This window comes from Ctenopharyngodon idella, chromosome 20 (genome assembly GCF_019924925.1).
Source record: "Ctenopharyngodon idella isolate HZGC_01 chromosome 20, HZGC01, whole genome shotgun sequence".
NCBI lineage: Eukaryota > Metazoa > Chordata > Actinopteri > Cypriniformes > Xenocyprididae > Ctenopharyngodon > Ctenopharyngodon idella.
This window is the reverse complement of record NC_067239.1, coordinates 13,831,434-13,856,239: the sequence shown is the minus strand read 5'-3', so window position 1 is coordinate 13,856,239 and position 24,806 is coordinate 13,831,434. Positions and strand designations below refer to the sequence as shown.

Here is a 24,806-nt window from a genome sequence, read left to right as displayed (position 1 = left end):
GAGATGTCTTATCAGGCTGTTATTAGTTTTACATTTAGATACCTCTATGTATGGCAGAAGGCCATGTGAATGATAAAATATACTGTATAGGGGTTCAATTTTTCTCCTTAATGTCTGGAACATTTTTATATTTTGTTTAAAATAAGTATAATAAGATAATCAAGTTGATCTCATTATGAACAGAAAACAAAGTTAACTAATTTCTAAGCGCACAGGGCAGAAAGGGCTTGAATGAAGCTGAAAATATTAGTATATAGCTCCAAATGATCCTTACCATAAACGGCCCTGAGCTCTTTTGGTGTGAACAGCTTCGTTGGTTTTCACTAAAAACTAAAAACTGTAGAAACGGTAAAATGGTGCTACAGTTGTCATTTTGTCTCGCAGCCCGGTTGAAACCAAGCCAGGGTCAGGAACTGGACTGCGGTCTGCTATTTGAGGATTCCTGCCCTACACCATACTAATGAATTATTGTGGTCTAAAACCTGGGGTTTCAGTTTCATTGTCCAATATGTCCATATACTGTATATGTATAAAAAACACCACAAACCCTAAACAATACTGAGTGTTAACATGTTTTTAGTGTGAAGAAATCGATTGCTAAACTTTTTTACAACTTTGTCACCTTGACAAGGTTACACTATAAACACAAAAACGGCTGTAAAAAATGACAATTTAAACAACTTTACAGCTCAAATAATACATATTCAGTTCCATTGTAAATGACTCCATAACCCGGGTGTTCGCTTTTGTAAAAGAAAAGGAGGGATGAGTCAAAATGACTTTTTCTCGTAGAAAACATAAATGCTTGACTTGTATTAATTGAGTTTAACTTGTAATGAACCTAGAAAGTTCTTTTAACTTACATGTAGCCAGTTTGTTCTGACATAAAGCTGTTCCCCGCTGAATGGGCTTGAACAGACCAGCGTGCTATTTTCATACATCCTACCAATAAGTGCACACGGCTGATTTCCCCTCCTTATCCCTTCACTGAGTTCATTGTTCATGTGGCCGTGCAGAAAGACTTCCCCTCTATGTCCCTGTTGTAATGAGAGAGAGTGGCTGCAAGAGCCTCGATGTGTTCAGACTTACTCACGGTATTGTTGTGTTGTACATTCATGAGATGTGACTTAAATGGGAGAGCCACACTGTTATTAATGTTTTACTTCTTTTCCCACCATCTAAGCTTTTAAAAATGGGCCGTCCATCCTGAAAGAAAAAAGAGCATGGATGAGATTAGTGGTAAAACATTGCAATTACATTGGAATACACTTTGTAATCACTTGGTGAAGATCTTCTTGTGCAGGACTCAACTGACTTTAGGGTTATTGAGTTCAAGAGAAAAAACTTCCCATCGGTCTTTATTAATAAGAAAGCAATGACTTCAAACGAGGCTCCCCATTGGATGCAACTTCTCCCTTCGTGTCTCCACCATGTCATGATGCTTTCATTTTAAAGTCATAAAGAAACATTATGTTGGCACCGATAGCCTAGTGGTTAGCGTGCCGACATATGGCACAAATGTGTTCACGGCGACCCGAGTTCGATTCCCGTCTTGAGGTCCTTTGCCGATCGCAACCCCCTCTCTCCGCCCAATGCTTTGTTGTCTGCTCTCTACTGTGCTCTCCAAATAAAGGCACAAATAGCCCATAAATATAACTTTAAAAAAAAAGAAGAAATAAACATTACGCCTTTGTGAAGAGCCCCCAAATGTTAAGTTTATGTCTCAAAGTGAATAGATGAGGAAAGAGTAGGCTGGTTAAGTTTGCGACATGTTGATGGCATAGACTTGGAACGTGGATACACAAAATATGTGACTTTATTTGGAAGGAAGCGATGAGGAAGAACAATTTTCACTGGTGTCAGCAATTGAAAGAGCCTCAGTGGAAATCAGCATGGGCCTTTCCTTTTCGGTTGTGGACCGTGATGCCAGCAGTGCTACTAGTTGTTTGGAAAAGTGTGTTTGTGAGTAAAGTAAACAGGAAGTAAGGTAGAGAAGATGCAAAAAAGTGTTTCAAGTTGCTGATACATCATTTTGGTGCTCTGTGTGGCAGGATGGACCAAGTTTGCAAGGCTAACCAGGGCGTTAACCAATAGCCGTGGTACACTTCAGCAACTCACGCCTATGAACAAGACTGAGGTCAGCCACAAGCATTCACGACTGGCAGAGGTAAGTGTCATACACATTTTTTTTTTTTTTCATCTGGTTAGGGACTTTCCATTGATTAAGCTAATAATCTTTTCTGTCCCTTAACCATAAACTTAACCTTCATAGAAGCCTTTTTGCATTTTTAAATTTTCATTAAAACTGTATTGAGCTTTTTTACTTGCTAGGACCTTTAGGTGGTCAGGTTTTATGCCTGATTTCCATTTACTGTCTTTTTGGAGACATCTGAGCCTCCCAATGTGGGAAAAACCTGACCCACACACATATAATCTATATGCACATATAAAAAGGTCAGCTGTCTTTGTCAGTCCCACATTGCAGAAATAAAGTCATTTCCAGACAAATGATAGTTGACTCAGCTGTCCAATAGCTGCTGACGTAAGCTTTATGTCTCTAAAACTTGGGTGTATTACATCTTATGCTGCCCTTACAACATGAATGGCCTTTTAATTCATGAGGTACAGCATAGTATATATACCTTACAGTGCATAATTTTTATAGGAAAAAGACCAGCTTAGACCAGCATTATTTTTTGTGGTGGTTTTGCTGCACTGCACTGCACTGCACTGCAAAAAACAAAAAAAACAAAAAACAAAACCTTGTCTTAATCAGTATTTTGTCTTATTTTCTGGTAAAAAAATATACAGACATCCTTAATACAAGATCAATTTACTTTTTAAGATTTTTTTTTACTCCATTGGCATTGTTTTAAGCAAAATTCTAACAAAATCGATTGCAGCCCGTTCACACCAAGAATGATTACTGTAATTATAACTATATTACCGTTCACACCAACAGGTGATAATATTCTGTTTATTGCAATCGTGCTGTGCAGTTTTGTCATCTGCCACTTTAAATGCTCAAACTCTTTTAAGCTGTGATTGGCTAAGTTTTTACCGTCCTTGGTAAAAATGAAATTGTTACTGTCCTTGGTGTGAACGGGCCTTTATGCTTAAATTAGCAAAAAAAGACTTTATAGCAAAGCTAGTTGATTAAAGGTAGGTTTTGCTCAAGCAAAGCAGTTTGGTGTCAAACGTGGTGACTCCAGAACATCAAAAGTCCATCCAAAACATGCTGATGACTACAAATCTCAGTGTCTGACCCTCTTTTTTTCATTTCTCTATGTCATTTTTATTAACTCATTCAGTTTCTGTCTCATTCAGGCACTTCAGTTGGGCTCTGACATCCTCCCTCAATACAAGCAAGAGGCTCCTAAAACTCCACCTCACATTATATTGCACTACTGCACCTTTAAGACCACTTGGGACTGGGTCATCCTCATCCTCACCTTCTACACGGCCATCATGGTGCCCTATAATGTGTCATTTAAGACCAAACAGAACAACCTGGTATGGTTGGTACTGGACAGCGTGGTGGATGTCATCTTTCTAGTGGATATTGTATTGAACTTTCATACAACTTTTGTGGGACCTGGAGGAGAGGTCATATCTGACCCAAAGCTCATACGTATGAACTACTTGAAGACCTGGTTTGTCATAGACCTGCTGTCTTGCCTGCCCTATGACATCATCAATGCCTTTGAAAACGTGGATGAGGTAAGCACAAGTTTTTATTTAAGCAATATTAATTTAGAATTTTAATAAAAATATAAATATTAATAATAATCACACACATTACATACAGTGTATATATATATATATATACGGTAACACTTTATTTTAGGGTCTTTTAACTAGTTGCTTATTAGCATGCATATTAATAGAATATTGGCTATCTATTAGTACTTATTAAGCACATATTAATGCCTTATTCTGCATGACCTTATTCTACTTTCTTAATCCTACCCAATACCTAAACTTAACAACTACCTTACTAACTATTAATAAGCAGTAAATTAGGAGTTTATTGAGGGAAAAGTCGTAGTTAATAGTTCATACGTGTTCCCTATACTGAAGTGTTACCATATATATATATATATATATATATATATATATATATATATATAGATAGATAGATAGATAGATAGATATAGATATAAATAATTTAGTATACATTTAATTGATTAAAAGTGACAGTAAAGACTTTTACACTGTAACCAAAAAAATTTAAATGTTTTTCTTTTGAACTATTCTTTAAAGAATGCTGAAAAAAATCATGGTTTCAACAAAAATATTAAGTAGCACAACTGTTTTTAACAGATAATAATAAAAAATGTTTCTTGAGCACCAAAACAGCATATTACAGTGATTTGACATTGACATTATTTTGTCATATGAAGTTAGAATTAAATGTATTTTTCCCCAAATATTTCTTTCTCTAATTCAAAAGAATCATTAATGGAACAGTTCAGGAATCTTTAAGAGTAATCCAAATTGTTATCAGATCCTTATGATTCCCATCCCTAGCCATAGTGTATATCCTCTGATTCACACTCATTTGGAGAGGATGTATGAATGATGTGATCCTGTTTCATCAGCTTTTATTTGTTGGTCTCTGCTGTCATAATGACTTAACTAAATAATTTAGCAGCTTGAATGATGATTTAACTGCAGAAGACTTTGAAACAATTTACCCTCTGCATTATGTCTTTCATCCAAATTACTGCCACACTAAAATCTTTTGTTTACAGTTTGTAACTATTTGATCAGATGTAACACATCTGATTGTTCTCAGATGACCAATTATAGGCAAAAGCACAAATCAATAACCCTTCATCTTCTTTGCTTTTATTACTTTGGTCTTACGTTTATGGAGTATTCCAATCAAATTTTCTGTGCTCAGCTCTTGCATTATAATTGATCCTCCTCCATGTTACTAAAGTTGGTTATTATTTATCTGTGGATCTTGTTTGTGGTAATTACTGTTTGCACAGGACTTCTCCAGCATACATTTCCATCTCTTACTGAGAAGAAACGAATGCAGCTTTTGTTCCTCTGTCTTTCACTTGCATGAGCGGTGCTGCTGAATACGTGCTTTTGCGCGTGTCAGTAATGCTTTATTTTTCTCGCCAAAAGGATTGGGATTTAGTGGATCCTTCCCCAACATTTCTAGTGGCTGAAACTCTGACAAACTATATCCATTACTGCCATCTTTTTCCGTATCAGTGGCTGCTCACTGTACTGGGCATTAGCCTAAATGGCCTCTACCCAGCCAGACAGTTCAGTGATAAGTGAGCTGGTTGAATCGTAGAATCTGAAGATATTTTGAGAAATGCTTCCAGTGATTTTTTTTTTTTTTGTTGTTCATATAATTGAATATTTTGAATGGAATGGAAATATTGAATGGTTTTGGTTAACAACATTCTTCAAAATATCTTCTTTTGTGTTCCGCAGAACATTATCATACAGGTTTGGGATGACGTGAGTGTTAAATGATGGCATAAATGGCTGAACTATCCCTTTAAGTGTTCTTGAAATGAATTATAGCGTACTAAAGTGCCTAGATAAACTCTTACACCTGTGTTTTGAGTGTAAAGCACTTCCAGTGCTCTTTTTGTACTTCTGTGTACTTGACATTTTTCTGGAGGATCAGCGGGAGATTTTACTCGCCATATTTTTTTTATCTGTCTGGAGGCATCAGTCCAACTAATATAGAGCGCTGAGAAGGAAGTAATCATCCGAACTTTAAATGGACGCAGACGTCCTAATGGCTGTAGGTTGAATTGGGCGACTGTGGACATTCAGAATAAAATATGATTCTCCTTTAAGCTTCTTTACATTATTAATCTCCAAATGCATGGTATGATATATTTATCCAATAAAATAACTCTTCGGCTTCCTACTGGTGCCCGTAAGTTCACAGTTGCCCAGGCAACAGACATCCTCTCCCATTGTGGTGATGTTGTTGGAATGCATTAGTCTCTGCATCATTGGAATACAATGAAGTTCCAAAAACTGCAGTGTGCCCGGATCTCAGTAAAGTGTTCCTGTGTCATCTGGGACCGTGCAGGCACTGCTCTATCACTCTTGATGTGGTTGAAATCTGCATGTGCAGGCTGAGTTCAGCTAAGGTTACATCTTCAGATACTTGGTCTGTAGTTGGAATAGGGGAGATAAACTAATGTTTGTTTGAGCGGCTGCTTTATTTCCTAGGGATGATTCTGTGACCAAAGGCAACTCATATTACACTTTTAGTGAGATGGTATTGGACTATACAGCGGGAAGTTTTTGGGTATTATGTTCAATAGTTTTTTGCATTTTTAGTTTACCATAAATTTAGGAGTATAATGAAATCTAAAGAAATACACTTAAAATCAAACAAAATTACAGTCACTTGTGTGCTGTAATCTCTGGAGTGGAAGATGTTACAAATTCTTCATAAATGTACTGTATTTGCTGTATTTGTTTCAGAGCCCATGTTATTCTTACACTTTACATTATCTTGTCAAAAAAAAACAAAAAAAAAACCAGTCACCAGTTATTAAAAAGTTATGAAAGCAATAAGCTGAGGTGAAAAACTTAAAATGTAGCCTAATATCAAAGATTTTCTTTTTAATTTTCATAGAGCAATATAGCAACTCAATACTGCGAAAATGGTTCTTGATAAGGAATTTCATTGAACCTATGATGCTGTAAAGAACCATTTAAGAACCTTTATTATTAATAGTGTGAGGAGATGACCTACATCTTTGTCTAAAACAGCTTTAGATGACGTTTTAATAAAGAAGGAAACAGATCAAGATAGAGAATTAAAAGGATAGAGAACAGAGGAGAAATAGATGATTTGATTGATCAAACTCAAAAGCATTAGGGAATTTAGGGAGGGAATAAAGGAAATGTTGAGTTAAGCATCTCAGTTTTCTCCATGCATTTATGCATGTGTGCGTTACATGCCAATGTGCTTGTTTATATTGTGCATACTGTATATATTTACCAGCAGAAGGTGTTTTTATGAAAGCTGATGGTCTCTGACACAGCTGCTGTTGAAATGTCATACCCAGCTTTCTCAGCTGACCCCCAATGAATTCTGTTTGTCTCCCAAACCTGACACAAACCACAACAGGACACTTGTTGAGCTGGCAGGTGTTAATGCTAGATGCCCACTGAGCCCTGAAATCCAAACAGGGTTTTGAAGATGCAGTGCAAATTATCAACACTATCCCCCAGTTTACAAGACTTAAGCCTAGTCCCACACTAAAATGCATGTTTGGGCTGTTTTAACTGAAAGCAACTTGCACTGGCATATTTTAAAAATGTCAGTGCCACCCAGAGGAAAAATGTATTGCTCAATGGTTGCTTTTCCTAAGCTCATGAGACTTAGTTGTGATTCTCATATATCCCTCATTTTAGTATCAACAGCATTTCAGATGTTTCTCCTAAAATTCCTTAGGATAAATGAGAGTAGACAGAAATGAGAAATATCTGAGAGAAAAGGAGTTCCAACTGAGAATGTGGTGGAAAAAACATAGAACAGCTCTTTATTGTCTGGAGTCTCTATCAAGACTCCATTAAAGGAATATTTTATTGCTTATGAGACTTAGTAGTGATACTCATATATCTCTCATTGTAGTATCAACAGTCTCAGATGTTTCTCCTAAAATTCCTTAGGAAAAAAAAAAAAAAAGTAGACACAACTAAGACATGAGAAAGTTCTGAGAGAGAGGAGTCCAAAATGAGAAACGAGAGATCTCTTTATTGTCTTGCTGTAATCTCTTTCAAGACTCCATTATAAAAATATTTTCAGATGTTGCTTTTTTTATGCCATTGGGCCAGGAGACTCAAGCAAAAGTAATAGTTAGTATTCCAATAAATAATAATCTAATAAAACATATAATATTTAACATTTTTATTAGAATAATCAATATGATGTTGAAATAATTTAATGTCATACCCCATTGGCAAACAGTTTTTTTGTTTCTTTTTTAAGCAGAAAAGTTTGCATTTAGAAAAGTAATATTATGAAAATAATGAAAACATAAATGATATTATATAAGAATATTTTTTATTAGATTTATTTTTATTAGATTTTAAATGACAAAAATACTTACCGAAAAAAATATTTGCAGTTTATTAAATGCTCTTAAATGCCTTTGAAACTTAAGCAAACAGAAAAGTTGTGATATCACTAACAAAAAACAAACAAACAAAAAAAGTCTGCTCATAATAAAATGCTGCAAAGTGTGTTATAAATATTTGAACGTACAGGCAGTTGGCAAGAGTGTGGCTGTCTGCCATGGGGATTGATGTGCAGCTGTCAGATTTTCTCCTATGAGCTGGAGCCTGTTCTGTCTTTGTGTCCCCTGTGGACCACATGTCCCTGTCTATTGGCTATTCCGGTCTCTTGACTTGTGTTGTATAATACTTGATCTTTTTCTGCAAATATCAAAGGGATATATATTAAATGGAAAATCTGTCATTTACTCACCCTCATCTTGTTCCAAACTTTCTTTCTTTTGTGGAAAATAAAAGGAAGTTATGAAGCCCTTGCACTGAAGAAGTAGCCAAAATGAGATCCACATCATGTTTGGCAGTGGCAGGTCTTAAAGTGACAGCAGCCTAATAAACCAGTTGCTCTGATGTCTGTCATTAATGTTAACCAAAGAGCAAAGGTAACAGAGAAAATTGTAGCTTTAATAAGGATTAATCTATATATCTATATGTGCGTGTGTGTGTGTGTGTGTTATATATAATATGTATATATATTTTTTGGTCCACAAAATAAAGTCATTTAAGTTTGAAACAATATGAAGGTGAGCGAGTGATGACAGAATTCTCAAGTGAACTATTCCTTTAATCATTTCACACTTACATTGTTCAGACGGTGCATGTCAGTTGTTGTTACAGGACACTTGTTATATAATGTTCGTGTTTTTTAGCATCTTGATTTGACGTCCTGCCTGCTTACAGCTGCTGTTCTGTTCATACTAATTACTTTGACACGTTCAGTGTGTTGCTGTGCAGATCTAATATCTGTAAATAGGTCTCTTGAATCCTGAAGTCCATCTCTGAGCTTATTACATGCATGCGAGAGTGCAGTTTGGCGTGATGTGAAACGTCTGCCTCTGTCTTTCTGACTTAGGATCCCATTGCAGACTCTTCTGCGGTGGGCCACATGCCAGCTGCGGCCCACTCTCCACGCAACGCCACACGTGCGGAGGACTCGGTGTTGCCTGTAAGTTCGCTCTCCTTTCTTGAGTTGTTTATGGCTCTTCTGCCCCATTTTCTCATTTGTACAGCAGTTCAGTAACCTCTCCCCTATTCAATGTTGAGTAGAGATGCACTAATGGCTCTCTAATTTATGCTAATGTTGCTCTGAATGCTGAACCCCTTAGTGTGTTTGTTTATCTAAAGTGATTTTAGATGCGAGTCAATTCAAATTAGATGGTGCAAGCTTCATTCTCCATGCCCTGACACACACAACCACACAAAACATGTTTCACCGATAGGCATTAATGTTTCTCTTTCATTATCCCATGGTACATCTGTGGGGTCGTCACATCTAACTGAACATTTATGAGCACACATAACCTTCTAATGTTCACACCCTTTCAGCTACTTATCTGTTTGGCCTTAAAGACAAAGACAAAAAACTTTATGGTTTACTAAATGCTACATAAGCACAGTTGCAAATTAGATATAGGCCCTCAAAATGATAAATTACTTGGAAAAGTATCCATTAGGAGCTGCTCTGCCTGGGGAGTTGACTGTGTTGGCAAAATTAGCATCAGTTTTTTGCTAGCGTAATAAAAGCCTTAGGTTTTCATGCAATATTGCAGAATGAACACATCTATTTTTACCTTCCTTCCTCTGTGTCAGTGTCTAGGGAAAATTGCTCCTTTCAGGAACATAAAGCATGTTTGAAAAATTAGCCTTTTGATTATGTGACGGCTGGAACAAAAAAGCAGAAATCCTCGGTGGAGGAAATGCTAATTAAACCTGTGAGGTACATATCACGGCCACTATTTATAAACAGTTTTGGGCTGACAGTCCAAAGCTGTTGAGGATGCATGCAACAATTAGGTATACTTACTTCTCACCCCCTCATTTTCACTCTGCCAGCTTAAAAAGTGAATTCCATCAAGTGTCTGCAGAGAACGTGTTGTTCCATTTTGTCCTCCAGATAACCTCCCAGTTGTCCTATAGAAGACAGAAAACATTTGACTGTGAAACATTTTGGATGTATCATAGAAATTACATTAAAGAGTTTTTTTTTTTTCTTAAATACAATAAGAAATGGCTGATTTTGACAGTGAATTTGAACAACCATCATCATGAAGCCATATACATGCTCCTGCTCTCTCATGTTAATTCAATTAATGTTTAGTAATGCTTATTAATAAAGTTATTGAATATTTGTTCCTGCTCATTTCCTCTGTTTTTACATTTAGATGACAGATCCTTTGTCATCATCTAACGCTCACTTAAAGTTAATGTTTAAAAACACTAATAATTTAATGGCACTGCTAAATGTAAGCTATAGTGAATCTCAAAATGGATATCCATTTTTCATTCTGTACATTATAAAGCTGTGAAGCCTAAATTCAGTTGTAGCATTTCAGTCTATTTTAGTTTTTTAGTGATTTATTTTTAATTTATTTATGCAATATAGTATGGATTTTTAATGTTGGCCATTTATTGTTTATTGGCCATAATATAAATATCTAGTTCAGTCATGAAACTCTTGAGGGCACAGGCTGATAGGTCCTAACTTGCAGTTAGCAAACAATCACATCATTACCACATGGCATAAGCTGATTGGGCTCTGCTGATCTTACAGCCAATGAGATTGCTTGCTGAACATATCAGAGTTCCTCTGAAACCCTCCACCTCCCCCAGCTCCACCTGCCTAGATCGGCTAGTTTATTGATGCAGCAGCAGCATATCTTACATGCTCACAGCAGCATGTCTGTGAATCTGTTAGTAGTAACAAGTAGGGTTGTCAAACGTGTACCAGTCGGAACTGAAAAAATAAAGAGTTGATGGTACCAGCATTTCTGCAGTACTGGTAGTACTGAATGGCGGGTATTATCTGTACCCACTGATAGGTGCTGCTTTCAAACGCTCTTGTTCGTGTTTGTTTGAGCACTTTCTGAGCATCAAAGGTTTCTATTTACAGCATGTTTTTGCAAGCGTTGAACATTGTAGCCAATCACAATCATATCTGTTGAGCGTGTAAATGCAGTGGCCTATCAGAGGAAGGGCTGGGTATCGTTCAAAAAGTTTCGATACCGATACGGTACCGATACCTTGACTTTGATACCGATTCCTGAACGATACCTTTTTCGATACCAATTTTTTTTAAGTTTGTTGACTTTTTTACAGACTCAGAGACTCATCGCCTGAGCCACTGCACAAAGGAATAAAAAAACATAAATGAACAAAATGTACTGTAACCAACACAATGAATCAGTGCAAGTAGTTTTAATAAAGTTAAGTTTTCAATGCAAAAAGTCAGTATGTGAGGCTCACTGCAGATCTTTAAATCACTCAGCAATTGTTCTTCTTCTTCTTCTTTTTCAAAAAATTAATTATTATTAACAAAATATATATATATATATATATATAGAAAATTTTGTACATTTTAATGATAAATTCATTAATTTGGTGCACTTTGAGAGTTCAAAATAAAGAGCTCCAACCCATGTTCATTGTACAAATTGAACAAAGACAAAGTCTGTGCATCTACCCGCCAACCGTCCAATGATATTCTCTGATTTATCTGATTATCTGCACCTGATCATCACATTACAATTATTCAAATTCTCAGTGTTAAGCATGATGATATGGTAACATATCACACTAAAGTAGGCTGCTTATAAATTAACATTTATTTAAAATTAAAGTTCTTATTTGGCTAAATTACATTTCCTTAACAGCCTAAAACAGGCTTTACTCCCTTCAGACTTAAATTGTCACTGTTTCCTTACATCATTGCTGGATATATAATTATATATAATATATAATTATATATTTTCTGTTAGTTAAGCTTGTGTATATTTTTAGTTAAAACTGTTAAGTTATAAAGCAATATCTCATGTGGGTTTTCCTTTGTGTTTTCTATAATGACCATTAGGAGGTGTTCTATGCACATGTTTTCCTTGATTGATTTTCTCTGAAGAGAAATATGTTCAGTTGAAAGAGTGACGCACGTTCGTTGCATCTTACCTTGAAATGAGAGTTCCTTGTCTTTATTAAAATCAACACATTAATGATTCATCTCTCATCCACCCGCAATTAATTTGAATGTTATTTTTTTATTACTTGGCCCGACCCGCAGATTATCCGCAGTATGGCAGTATCAGGAGGATGCTGATATCCCTTTTCCACCAGAATTGTTCGCGTTCTGGAGCCAGAGCATGTGCTCGTACAGGCGAACTAGAGGCCGTCACGAACCGGTCGCGTGTTTCCATAGATCTGAGGAACGAACGCTGATGTACCGCCGCTGTGTGTTGTACCGGTCTGTAACTAGTCTAAAAAACATTGCGCGTCCCGCTGTTTGTGCAGGTTGTGCGGCCCTTCTGTTTTCTGTTCACAGTATCTGTAGTGAACCGGCTGTTTATGCGAGCAGCCGGTTCACTACAGATACTGTAGTGTACAGATACTACAGATACTCACCCGTCCTTTTCGGAGATAAACTGAAAGTTAAACCGTTGAGTCACTCGCTCTCTCGCGCGCATAGTTTTATATATTTAGATATAAATAACAATGTAGTGCAACGTTATTACATTGCTCAACGAGACAGCGAAAGCATTTCTCCGCCCTCTCTTCCCGGCTCTGTTCAGAGGTATCGAAATTTGGTAACGAATGACAAGACACTTTTCGATACTCGATAGTATCGAGGCAATTCGGTCGGTACCTAAAAAGTATTGAATTCGATACCCAGCCCTAATCAGAGGTGCGAGTAAGTTAGTCAGAATCTGCTTAACGCTGCTGAAAATGCACAAGGTTTTGTTTTGTTCAAAGTGAGCTGCATGTGTGAATTCTTTAATTATAACAACATGTAAACACAACGTAAATAAGAGATTCATTGTACAATTAGACAGCTTTTTTTTTATTACAACAGGAGTTTTTGCAAGATTGCAGAATTCAGTGAGCCTGCGCTTTTGAGATTGACGGCCTTAGTGATTATAAAGGGAGGACTCCGCTCTTGCTTTCTGTTTATTACCCATTCACAATCTGAATACAAGTTTAGTTTTTCATCCTGCTAAGTACACTGCAGAGTTTCTGGATTGACAACTGTATTTTAATGCACGATTGAATCGGAAACTGCAACAGTGATAACCAATGGATGAGACAAATATGGGACAATTTTTTTTAAAGTACTTAATTCAACAGTTTTTGCTCTGGTACCAAAATTGGTACAGAGAACTGCAAAATTTTACTGGTGTTGGTACCGACTACTGAAATTTTGGTACTGTGACAACCCTAGTAGCAAGTCCATACTTGCTCTGCAGCAGCAATAATAAGCAGCTGCAGCAGAAGCGTAGCATATCTAGTCCACCAAGACCAAATACATTAACATTTTCTACTCATTAACATGCTAAAACTATTTTTAAGAGTTGCCATGATTGAAATAAATGTTATTATGGCACAATGACATAATGTAAACAATTATCAGCTTATTGTATTGACTAGAATTGTAATATTGGTGTGACCCGAATTTTCAACTACACTGAAACAAGTCTTTAATTTTCAATGGGAGTGACAGCGACCACTGGTGATGTTAAGCATATGAGCAGCAATGTACTGTGGGTAAAACCGGTGAAAGCACAAACAGTTGTGTCATGCGATTTGATTCCTGATTCACTTTGATATTGCATTTGTAGAGAAACGCCTACTAGCAAGAAAACTCCAGTGATTAAACCTCTGTCACTGTGAACTTAAGTGACCCTTTAGAATTGTAGCACTTTCAACTGAGTTTAACCCCATATTAAGTCCATTCTGCAGATCTTCCCCCATATGTCAGAAAATGTCTGCATGCTCTTTGTAGGCCTACCAATGAGTTAATGCTGTATTTGTGTATGTTAAGTAAACTCTAACAAATATATGTTAATCAGAGTGGGCTTTTTTTCTTTAAAGACCTATAATCTGCACTGACCTGAAGTTGACAAGCAATGTTTAAGCTTTTGTTCAAAGGGATACAGTGCAAGTGTAGGCGTAGCTGAGTGAAAGCATCCTCTTTATTTTGCTTTCAGAGCCAAAAAGACTATATTTATTCCACCCTTTAATGACACTGACTAGACAACATAAATCCAAACTATTAGCTGTTATCTTTCATAAGCTTAAAAGAATTTGCCTGATCAATAAAACAACTTTGTTCACTCGTGAGATCTAAGATTCTCTTTGGATGTGCTGTGTGGTGTGATCAGTCAAGGAACCCAAGCTATACATCCTCTCCTCCTCCTCTGACATGAAAGGTGCCAGATCAAAGTGGCTATAGGCTGAAAGAGCAGGTCTCTGGAGCTATATGACACCCATCAACCTGAAATTATTCATGTTCAAGTGGACATGGAAGATCTCACCTTGAAATCCACTCCTGTCTTTTTTAAAGTCATGAGCTGTATTAACTAAGCCTTTTAAGTGCACCTTATGAATGTAAGCTTTTTCTTAACCCAGATTGTTTTCTTTTCAGTCTGATATGTTAATGTTGCACACACAGAGAGGCATGTAATCTTCTAAACCTGTGCAACAATGTGCTGCATAGAAGTAAAATGTAAAGAGGTCATAATGCTCTTTCTTTGTCTGGATGTATTAATGTATTTTTATGCATACAATGACTTGAATACAACTCTTCTATAAAAAAAATTATAACTATCCTGATCTCATAATGGAAAAAAGTCCTATTAAAAGGATGAAATTCTTGAAAATTGAATAGTTTGGGATAATCCTTTATTATATGTATTGTAAAAAAAAAATAAAAATAAAAAAGTAAAGCAGTTTTGTTAAAATATAATAATTTTAATTTATTAAAATAATATATTATAAAATATAATAAAATCTTTGTTTGTGAAATCAAAGTCATTTGATGCGACCAACGTAGTAACATGCGGGAAAAACTACAGAGAGATTCATTATAGAGAGAACCTGCAGACCCTGTCATCTCATCTCATATGTATATACCCATCATTTTTGAAAATAATGATTAAGATGTGCACACTTGCATGTGTTCATGGCAGATCTTCTTAGTTTTGAGTGTTATTTTGTCTTGTGTCTGTAGGTCAACTAGTTTTAACATGCTCTTACCATCTCTCTTTTTCTTTGGCAGGGTCTCAGCAGCCTGTTCAGCTCATTGAAAGTGGTGCGTTTACTCCGCCTGGGTCGAGTGGCACGCAAACTGGACCACTATCTGGAATACGGTGCTGCTGTATTAGTTTTACTGGTGTGTGTCTTTGGCCTAGTGGCACATTGGCTGGCCTGCATCTGGTACAGCATTGGTGATTACGAGGTCATCGATGAGGCCACCAACAGCATCAAAACGGACAGCTGGCTTTATCAGTTAGCTATCAGTATTGGCACACCATACCGCTACAATGCCAGCGGCTCTGGCCAGTGGGAGGGTGGTCCCAGTAAGCACACGCTCTACATATCATCTCTCTATTTCACCATGACAAGTCTCACCACCATTGGCTTTGGGAACATTGCACCAACTACAGACGGGGAGAAGATCTTCTCTGTGGCCATGATGATGGTGGGCTGTAAGTATCACTAAATGGTTTCCTTGCTTCATGGATGCTTTACTAGACCGCTTGAGCCTCAAATGGTTGGTTAATGCACGGACATTAGGAATGTGCGATATATCGGTGCCTTACCAGTTATTGGCTGATATTAGAGATGTTTTTTGTAATGCTCAATATTGTGTATTTAATTATACATGGTAGTTTTTGATTGCCTTTGCCATCTTTACACTCACTTAAATTTAATCTTCATACTTTACATTATGATAAAATAAAGTCAAAATAAACCTAAATTAACCTGTAGCATTTAAAATAACTGATTTTAATTTTTATATTTAAATTTTTTATTTATTTAGACAAAAAAGTGTAGAATTTTGATATTGGCCAATTATGAAACAGGAAAATATTCATCTTATCGGTATTGGGCAGAATTTTAATATCATGCCGTATGGTTTAATGCTGATCTTCTCAGTAGGGATGCGCTTAAAATAGCATCAGCGTAGTGCTTATTACATTCTCAACAATCAGCACGTCAGCAAACTTTAAGTGCCATTTAAAAGCATTGCAGACACATTGATAGGTATCATATAACATCACATAATTTGATATAAAACAATTTTCTGCCCTTGCAGGATTTCTGTTTAGAAAAACATTTGCATCATGTCCTAATAAGACCTGCGAAGCATCTTTGAAAATATTTCCTGAAACTTCTCTCTCTAAACTGGAACATTTGATAAAAAATGAAAAAGCTTGTGCAGGCTTTAAACCTCTTCAGACTGTAACGCTGCATTTTGCTCTTCATCACCTAATCATTAGCTATTATCTTCAGAGTTTTCCAAGTATCCTAAGTACTGTAGTAGTGCAGGTCAGCTTTTGAGTTACTGAGCAGTTCCTTCAGTAATCCTTTAGAGATCCACAGGGCTAGCAGATAGCATGAGCTACTGTAAACTAAGCTGTGACTAGTAGCTTTTGGCTGAAATGGCGAGTGGTAGGCAGCCAGGAGTGATTCAGTGGTGATCCGTGGCACTGCTGAATACGTAGTTAGGAAGAGACATATTGTGCAATACTTCTGACAAATTAAATGCCAGTTAGATTACAGTTCAAGGTTGAGTGTGTAATTTTTTAGATGCTAAAATACTACCTTCTATCCTAGTTTAATATGCAGAGACATGCATGAGTCAACCTTTTTCAAAACATCATTGCAAAAAATAATTTTCTTAATGAGTGTTTTTGTCTTGTTTTCTAAAATATCTAAACATCCTTACAAGATAAATTTATTTCGACAACATAAATTGACATTAAAAAAATTACCATCCATCAATTTATCCAAACCGTTTGACACATGTAGGATTGCTGGGTTTCTATTGCCGCGGGTATGCAGGGAAGAAGAGAGGTGAGAATATTTTACCAATTAATCTTTATTCCATGAACACACAAACACAAAGATAATTCACATAAGAAGCCAATGGCAATAATCCAAACATGAAGACACAGACAATAATCCAACCAGGGAAACAAGAAACGTAGCAGCTTTACAACTGCAGTGTAAAGATAACGCCTGACAACTGCAGACTGAAACACAAGAGTATAAATACACAGACGCTGCGTCTGAAATCAAATACTTCTCTCCTATATAGTATGTGAAAAACAGTAACAGAGTAGTATGTCTGAATGCATAGTATTTCAAAAACAGTAGGCGAAAAGTCCCCGGATGACCTACTGCTTCCGGCGAGATGCTGAAGTGTGCATTCGCTGGACACTTTACTATCCCATAAGGCCACAGGAGAGGATTTATGAATGGCGGTGAAGCGACGCAACTGTCGCTGGTAGGTCATGTGACAGTAACAACATAGCGGATGTAGCACGTCCAAATTTCATTCATACTACCCACATTCCAGCCTGGTCTCATTGTTAATACGTAGATATTAATACGTAACTTTCAAAGACACAAAACGTACATTTTTGTACGTTTGGATTGGTGCTGAAATGTACAATATGGATGTATTGGCAGCATTTAAACGTAGCATTATTACTTTTTACAGTGAAAAAATGTAAAATATTTATGAAACTTTCATGTCATGAAGATATATGTATAATTTCCCTTTTATCGTTTTGTAGATAAATGTATGATCCCTAAACCCCACCCCAAACCTAAACATACCCATTTTATACAGAATATTAAAAGTATAAAATATAATGGACAGAAATGTGTAGGAAAATGACAATTTTAGTAACAATATAGCATTAAAACAATATTTTGAGCCTCTAATCCTACACCTACCCCTAAACCTACCCATAACCATTTCTTAAAACTACGTACTGTTATAAATAAAAGAATAACAGACAAACAAGCGTAATTACAGTCATTTATTTATTGTGAAAATGTCAAAAATGGTACCAAAAGTATTTCAAATAATGAGAAGTTGCAGTCCTCTCTGGCAGTAATAGTTTTTTATGGGGTACTGAGCAGAATTTAAGTTATTAATAGTAGGGCTGTGTATTGCCAAGAATCTGGCAATACAATACGTATCACGATACAGGGGTTACAATACGATATATTGTGAAATATATTCTATCACATATTCTATCGAAATGCTTCTCAGCAGCGCGGATGACGTCGGGATGTTAAGCGAGCTCTCAGATTCAATGCGTTTCCCGAGTATTTGGATTTTAGCATGGCCTATTTTGCAAACAAAATGACTCTTGTCGATTTCCTTAGTGGCTTCTTTATAGCTGAAGCCAAAATGAGTCCACACTTCAGCTCCGTATACCGCGGGAGCGGAATAATTCTATCGTCTTGTGAGCTGGGTTTGGTAATGCTAACACTAGCATTGTTCTCCGTGGTAGAAATCGTGTTCTGGGGGGCAGAAATGGGAACGCGGGGGCAACCTCAAAGGGGCAGAGGATCTAAGATCTTAATATTAATACATGGGAATTCATACACATTCACACTTGAATACATAAATAATTTACGTTTTATTGCTGTTAATATGTAAGTATTTTACATTTTAGTGCTATAAATACGTCAATATTGTACATTTTTGTGTGTATGAAAACGTCAGTAAATGTACGTGTGGTAGAAACACAAAAATAAAAATACACAAAAGTAAAACACAAAAAAAAACACAAAAGTAAAAATACACGCGTATTCTCATGAGATCACATTGCACATTCATACTATATAGAACATACTTTTTAATGTTTGCAAAAGAAGTTCACATTTAAATGTAGTACCTACTCAGACAATATGCGATTTCGGATGCAGCGCGAGTAACAAGATGGACAATGAGGAACAAGTGTGAGTGATGAGTAAGCATAGAGACTAACAAGGGTAACTATAGAGACAATGTTAAACAAGAACTAAACACAGCAAATGAAAACCAGACATAGTCAGACAAAACAATATAAAAAAATAAAAGACCTAGAAAAAAGACACAGGGAAATCGTGACAGCCTTTTTATTTATTTATAAAATTTACTACAGCCCTTTACATTTATTTATTTTTTTCAAAAAAATGTCCAAATATATTTTAGCAGTGATTGCTCTGTTTATTTGAATAGTATGACACTTGTGGCTCAGTATGTGGTGTGAGTTTTCAATTTTACACTTTCAGTGAGTGTCACTAGTAGCGCAGAAATTACATGCTTCAGCTTTAAAGTTTTAATTAGAAAGCTACTAAAGGTAGTTTAATTTGGCAGACTCTAGCTTATAAAGCACAGCTGGCTTCAGATCAGATTTAGCAGTAGAGTGGCGCGGTGCTAATCACTTCCTGATGTGTAGTAGCGCAGTGCTTGCTGTTGGTTTATTGCTTGGTTGTTCTGCACCGTCTGAGTTTCTGTCATACTTCTCTCTGCGAACACAAATGACAGCAGATGGGGAGAAAGTCTTGTGTTGTTTGTGGATTTATCTCACAGTGCTACAATATGGTGCATTGTGTTGTATTCTGTTGTACTACATTAGCCAAATCCAGCTTATAGTAAATTATGATGTAGCAGACATTTTGCATTAATGAACCATATGAATTCATAAAGACCAGTGGATTTACACAAATTGAGTTTAATTGCCTGAGTCATATTTGTGCTTATCACGGATCTGTGGATGTACTTTTTGTGTGGTGTTGGTGAATACATGTTTAATGCATGGTATGAATGGGACTGGATTTATATTAGATCTGTGGAATTACCATTAGACTAATCACCATGTTAAAGCCAGCTGTGATGATCAGGGCCTTTTTGTTTAAGTGAAATAGAGCTACAGTTTAGACTCTTGTTCTTCTCCTTTGTTGCATAAATTTGCTTTGTTCTTCCTTTTTTAAATGTAAATCCTGGGCTTCTAGGCTTGTTAAGGATCTACTTATATTTGTGGGACTGAGAGAGAGCAAGTAGTACTGCTACTGGGGCCCTTAAAGGGACAGTTCATTCAAAAAAGGAAACTCTGTCATCATTACTCGTGTAGTTCCAAACCCAACAGGACTTATGGCATTTATTCTGTGAAACACAAAGTGATTATATTCACTGCTTATGTTCACTTCCAGTGAGCTGTTATCTTGAGAATTGCTGTCAGTTATTTGGTCAGTGAGTTGAACTCTGAATTGTGAATGAATCATTCAGAAATTTTGATTCTGTTTCTGAATTATTATTTTAGTAGAATATATGTACTGTTATAGTATTTATTCATATTTGGAATGAGCTTTTATTTAGATATTTTAATTTTAATTTTAGTTTGTTTCAGTAATTTTGTTATTTTTGTTTTGTGTTTTAAATGTATCTATTTTTTTTATTTTTTTTTTGTATATATATTCTTAGGAACTTTACTACTTCAACTTAAAGGGTTAGTTCACCCAAAAATGAAATTTCTGGCATTAATTACTCACCCCCATGTCGTTCTACTCCCGTAAGACCTTCGTTCATCTTCGGAACACAAATTAAGATATTTTTGATAAATTCCGATGGCTCAGTGAGGCCTCCATTGACAGCAAGATAATTAACGCTTTCAAACACCCAGAAAGTGAAGCTTCGAAGCTTGTTTCGAATCAGTGGTTCAGAGTGTGTATCAACTGCCAAAGTCACATGATTTCAGTAAACAAAGCTTCATTGCGTCATGAATGTTTCGAAATTTCAATGGTTCACGTGACCTTGGCAGTTTGATACATGCTCCGAACCACTGATTCGAAAACAAAAGATCCTTAACGCTTCGAAGCTTCATGAAGCAGTGTTTTGAAATCGCTAGATATTGTTGATTAAAGTCATTATTTTGTTTTTTTGGTGCACAAAAAGTAATCTCGACGCTTCATAACATTAAGGTTGAACCACTGTAGTCACATGAGCTGTTTTAAATATGTCTTTAGTAACTTTCTGGGCGTTTGAAAGTGTTAATTGTCTTGCTGGTAATTCAGGCCTCACTGAGCCATCAGATTTTATCAAAAATATCTCAATTTGTGTTCTGAAGATGAGCGAAGGTCTTACGGGTGTGAAACGACATGAGGGTGAGTAATTAATTACAAATTTCATTTTTGGGTGAACTGAGCCTTTAAGCTGATTTCATTTCATATTTTTGCCAAGGCAACATTTCTAAATTTTCTTAATATCAGTTTCAAGTCTTTTTTGCTCACTATAAACTATTGTTGTATGTAAAAGTATTTTGTTTTTCAATCATTCTCATTTTGTGTTCTAGCGAAAAAAAAGTATCAGATGGGTTTGGAATCACATGGAGGCAATAAAATAATAGGATTTTCATTTTTGCATGAACTATTCCTTTAAGACCTTGTCTGAACTGATTAATAAAACATACATACATTACATAACAAATTGCCAGGTCCACATCTCCCTCTCTTTACCTCATGCACTCGCTCACTTGAGTAGGGTGTAAGACACATGCATGACTGTAGTTCAGAAGAATCCGAGCAGCACAACATTTTAATACTGTCAGTATAAGAGTTATGGTGTGTGCTGAGTAAGGGAACTGATGCTCTGTGTATCAGGACTTCTTGGGGCCACACTGTCATGTGACCACTGTCTCATAAGTCCCGAATCTATCGAGAAACCTCTTCCTTTCTTTGGCAGTGACCAGAGCACTACTGCAGTAATGTTCAGTCAGCAGTAATGTCTCACCCAGGGGCTTTCCAAAGGTTTATGCGTTCCTGGTACACCGATATGATAGTTTCTCCATCTCATAGAACTCTGCAGTACTCGTAATGACCCTCCGTGGCTCATTTTGAGCTATCTTTGAGCATCAACTGTTGTAGGGGACTTTTACAGTCAGCACAGGGGAGATATTTGCCTTCAGTGAAGCAGACAATATCAGAGGAAACAGATCTATGTCTAATGGAATCCCATCTTGTAAAGTGGCATTAAAGTCAGCAAGTGTCTGTGCATTCTCAGCATGTCAACAAACAACAGGAGCATCTGTTAACAGGCCCAAAGCAAATATGAGCATGCATATGAGAAGATAGTTAATGTTACTTTGCTTGTTGCCTTGTTCAGTTCATGTAAAATCTCATGTCTAATGTAAGATCTTCTTAAGTTTGAGTATCTGTGCAGAAGCTCCTAATCTAATAATGTCATGTTTTTTTATAAATGGATGTTAAGAATCCTTGTAAAAAAGAAGTGCAGATAATTGTATTGAATGTGCACTTGTAGTGTACTTCAAATCTTAAAAGTATATTTTAAAAAAACTATTAGCAGATAATATATTAATGAAATAAAACACCATTCACGTCTACTTGTTCATGTTTCTTAACACACTTAAGTACACTTAAAACACTAAAAAGTGCACTTTGTAATAATGTCATATTAAAGGTTTTACTTTACATTTTACATCAATATGTTTTAATAATCATTTGTTGTGCTTTAAAATACATTTGTTAGTCAACACCCTAAAGCAGATGTAAAGTATTTGATTATAGTGTTAAAGGGTTAGTTCAACCAAAAATGAAAATAATGTCATTTATTACTCACCCTCATGTCGTTTCACACCTGTAAGACCTTCATTCATCTTCCGAACACAAATTAAGATATTTTTTATTAAATCTGATGGCTCAGTGAGGCCTGCATTCAAAGCAATGACATTTCCTCTCTCCAGATCCATAAAGCTACTAAAAACATATTTAAAACAGTTCGTGTGAGTTCATGTTACCTTAATATTATAAAGCGACGAGAATATTTTTGTGCTCCAAAAAAAACAAAATAACGACTTTTCAACAATATAGCGATGGGCCGATTTCAAAACACTGCCTCGGAGCTTTGCGAATCGAATCAGTGACTCGGAGCGCCAAAGTCACGTGATTTCAGTAGTTTGGCCATTTGATAGGAGATCCGAGTCACTGATTCGATTCGTAAAGCTCCGAAGCAGTGTTTTGAAATCTGCCCATCACTAAATCGTTGAAAAGTTTATTTTGTTTTTTTGGTGCACAAAAATATTCTCGTCGCTTTATAATATTAAGGTAACATGAACTCAAATGAACTGTTTTAAATATGTTTTTAGTAGCTTTATGGATCAAAAAGTATTCTCGTTGCATTATAATATTAAAGTAGAACCACTGAACTCATGAACTGTTTTAAATATGTTTTTAGTACCTTTATGGATCTTGAGAGAGGAGATTTCATTGCTTTGAATGCAGGCCTCACTGAGCCATCGGATTTAATAAAAAATATCTTAATTTGTGTTCTGAAGATGAATGAAGTCCTTAAGGTGTAGAACGACATGAGCGTGAGTAATAAATGACATTATTTTCATTTTTGGGTGAACTAACCCTTTAACTGTGGTATGTTATTCATTATTGTAATTACATGACACAAGTTTAAATAGAAATGACATTAAAGTATATAGGTAACACTTTAGTTTACAGTCTCCTACATATGTTACATGTGGTACTTACTGTAATAATAACAGTATATTATACATAATTACAAGCAACTAACCCTAAACCAAACCCTATTCCTAACCCTACCCTAGAGTAAGTACATGCTGTTAATTGATATTACTCAGTACGTAAATGTACTGTATAATTACACTGTAATACTAGCTATGTTCATCACCCTGTTTTTATGTGCATTTTAAAGTATCGCATCAGAAACGAGTGATGGAAACGTGCAATTTCGAAAAAAATCCCTTAATTTGCAATAAAGTTTTTATGCTCGCTTGAGGTGGTTTTTGACTTGTGCGAAAAAGTGTTAATGCGAATAATGGGAGATGGAAACGCATTTGCCGAATAAATTCTGACTTAGCGAACATTAAACCCACGTGACTAATCGTCTGTTTCCACTAATGGTGTTGTAACAGACATGTTACACATTTTTTTTATAAAACGGTTAGTTCCTGTCCTTGATTCTGATTGGTCAATAGCTGTGTTTTATTCACGATAAAACACGGCTATGACCACTTCACCCAACGGTTCTGTGTATCACTACACAATACCCTTAGCAACCACTCTTAGCAACGTAAACTGCTATGTTCTCAATTGATATTGTTCATTGAAGCTTACTGTATTATCTAGAAGAGTATTGTGAGAAAGAGATCGAGTGAGCGAGTTTATTACTTGCATTCAGATTTAGCATTTTCCTTCAGATCAGTCCTATGTTCATAATAAAAATTCTGTTTAAAAGTCTGATGTATTATCTTGTCCTTTTAACAGTTAAGGGGTTTTCCCGTGACTGACAGCGCTAGTCAAAGCGTGTGTGAGTTTTGTCTTGTTCCGTGTTCACAACAATTCAGTCTTTTCAATGTAAAAGTCTTTGCTACTGACTGACACACTCATTTGCCGCCATCTAATGGCATAATAATGTAACTTCTGTTGCTGTTCATGGTCAGGGACTGTTTTTTCACAGTCAGGGACTATAAGTCACAATCTCTCATACCTTATTGCTTACATGTTTGATTCTGTTACGACGCATTAATTCTGGATGTACTGGCTCTTTTCATATATGTGTGTATGCAATGCATTTTCCCTTTGGTGCTTGCTGTAGAATGACAAGAGTCATGTGCACTTTTGTATTAAAATGTCGTGGGTTTTTCGGGGTTGTCCTCTCACATGTGTGTGGCGCTTAATAAAGTCGAGAAGAGTTCAGACGG

At 36.2% G+C, this 24,806-nt stretch overlaps 1 protein-coding gene across 1 annotated transcript in view; it reads left to right on the top strand.

The window, feature by feature from the left end:
* The window catches only part of kcnh5a (potassium voltage-gated channel, subfamily H (eag-related), member 5a), a 113,563-nt gene that overhangs the window by 38,093 nt on the left and 50,664 nt on the right, over window positions 1-24,806 (top strand). The window contains exons 5-8 of the mRNA XM_051875355.1: window positions 2,052-2,167; window positions 3,328-3,720; window positions 9,143-9,235; window positions 15,329-15,758. Coding sequence (XP_051731315.1) covers window positions 2,052-2,167; window positions 3,328-3,720; window positions 9,143-9,235; window positions 15,329-15,758 — 1,032 coding nt within the window. The remainder of the gene's footprint in view (window positions 1-2,051; window positions 2,168-3,327; window positions 3,721-9,142; window positions 9,236-15,328; window positions 15,759-24,806) is intronic.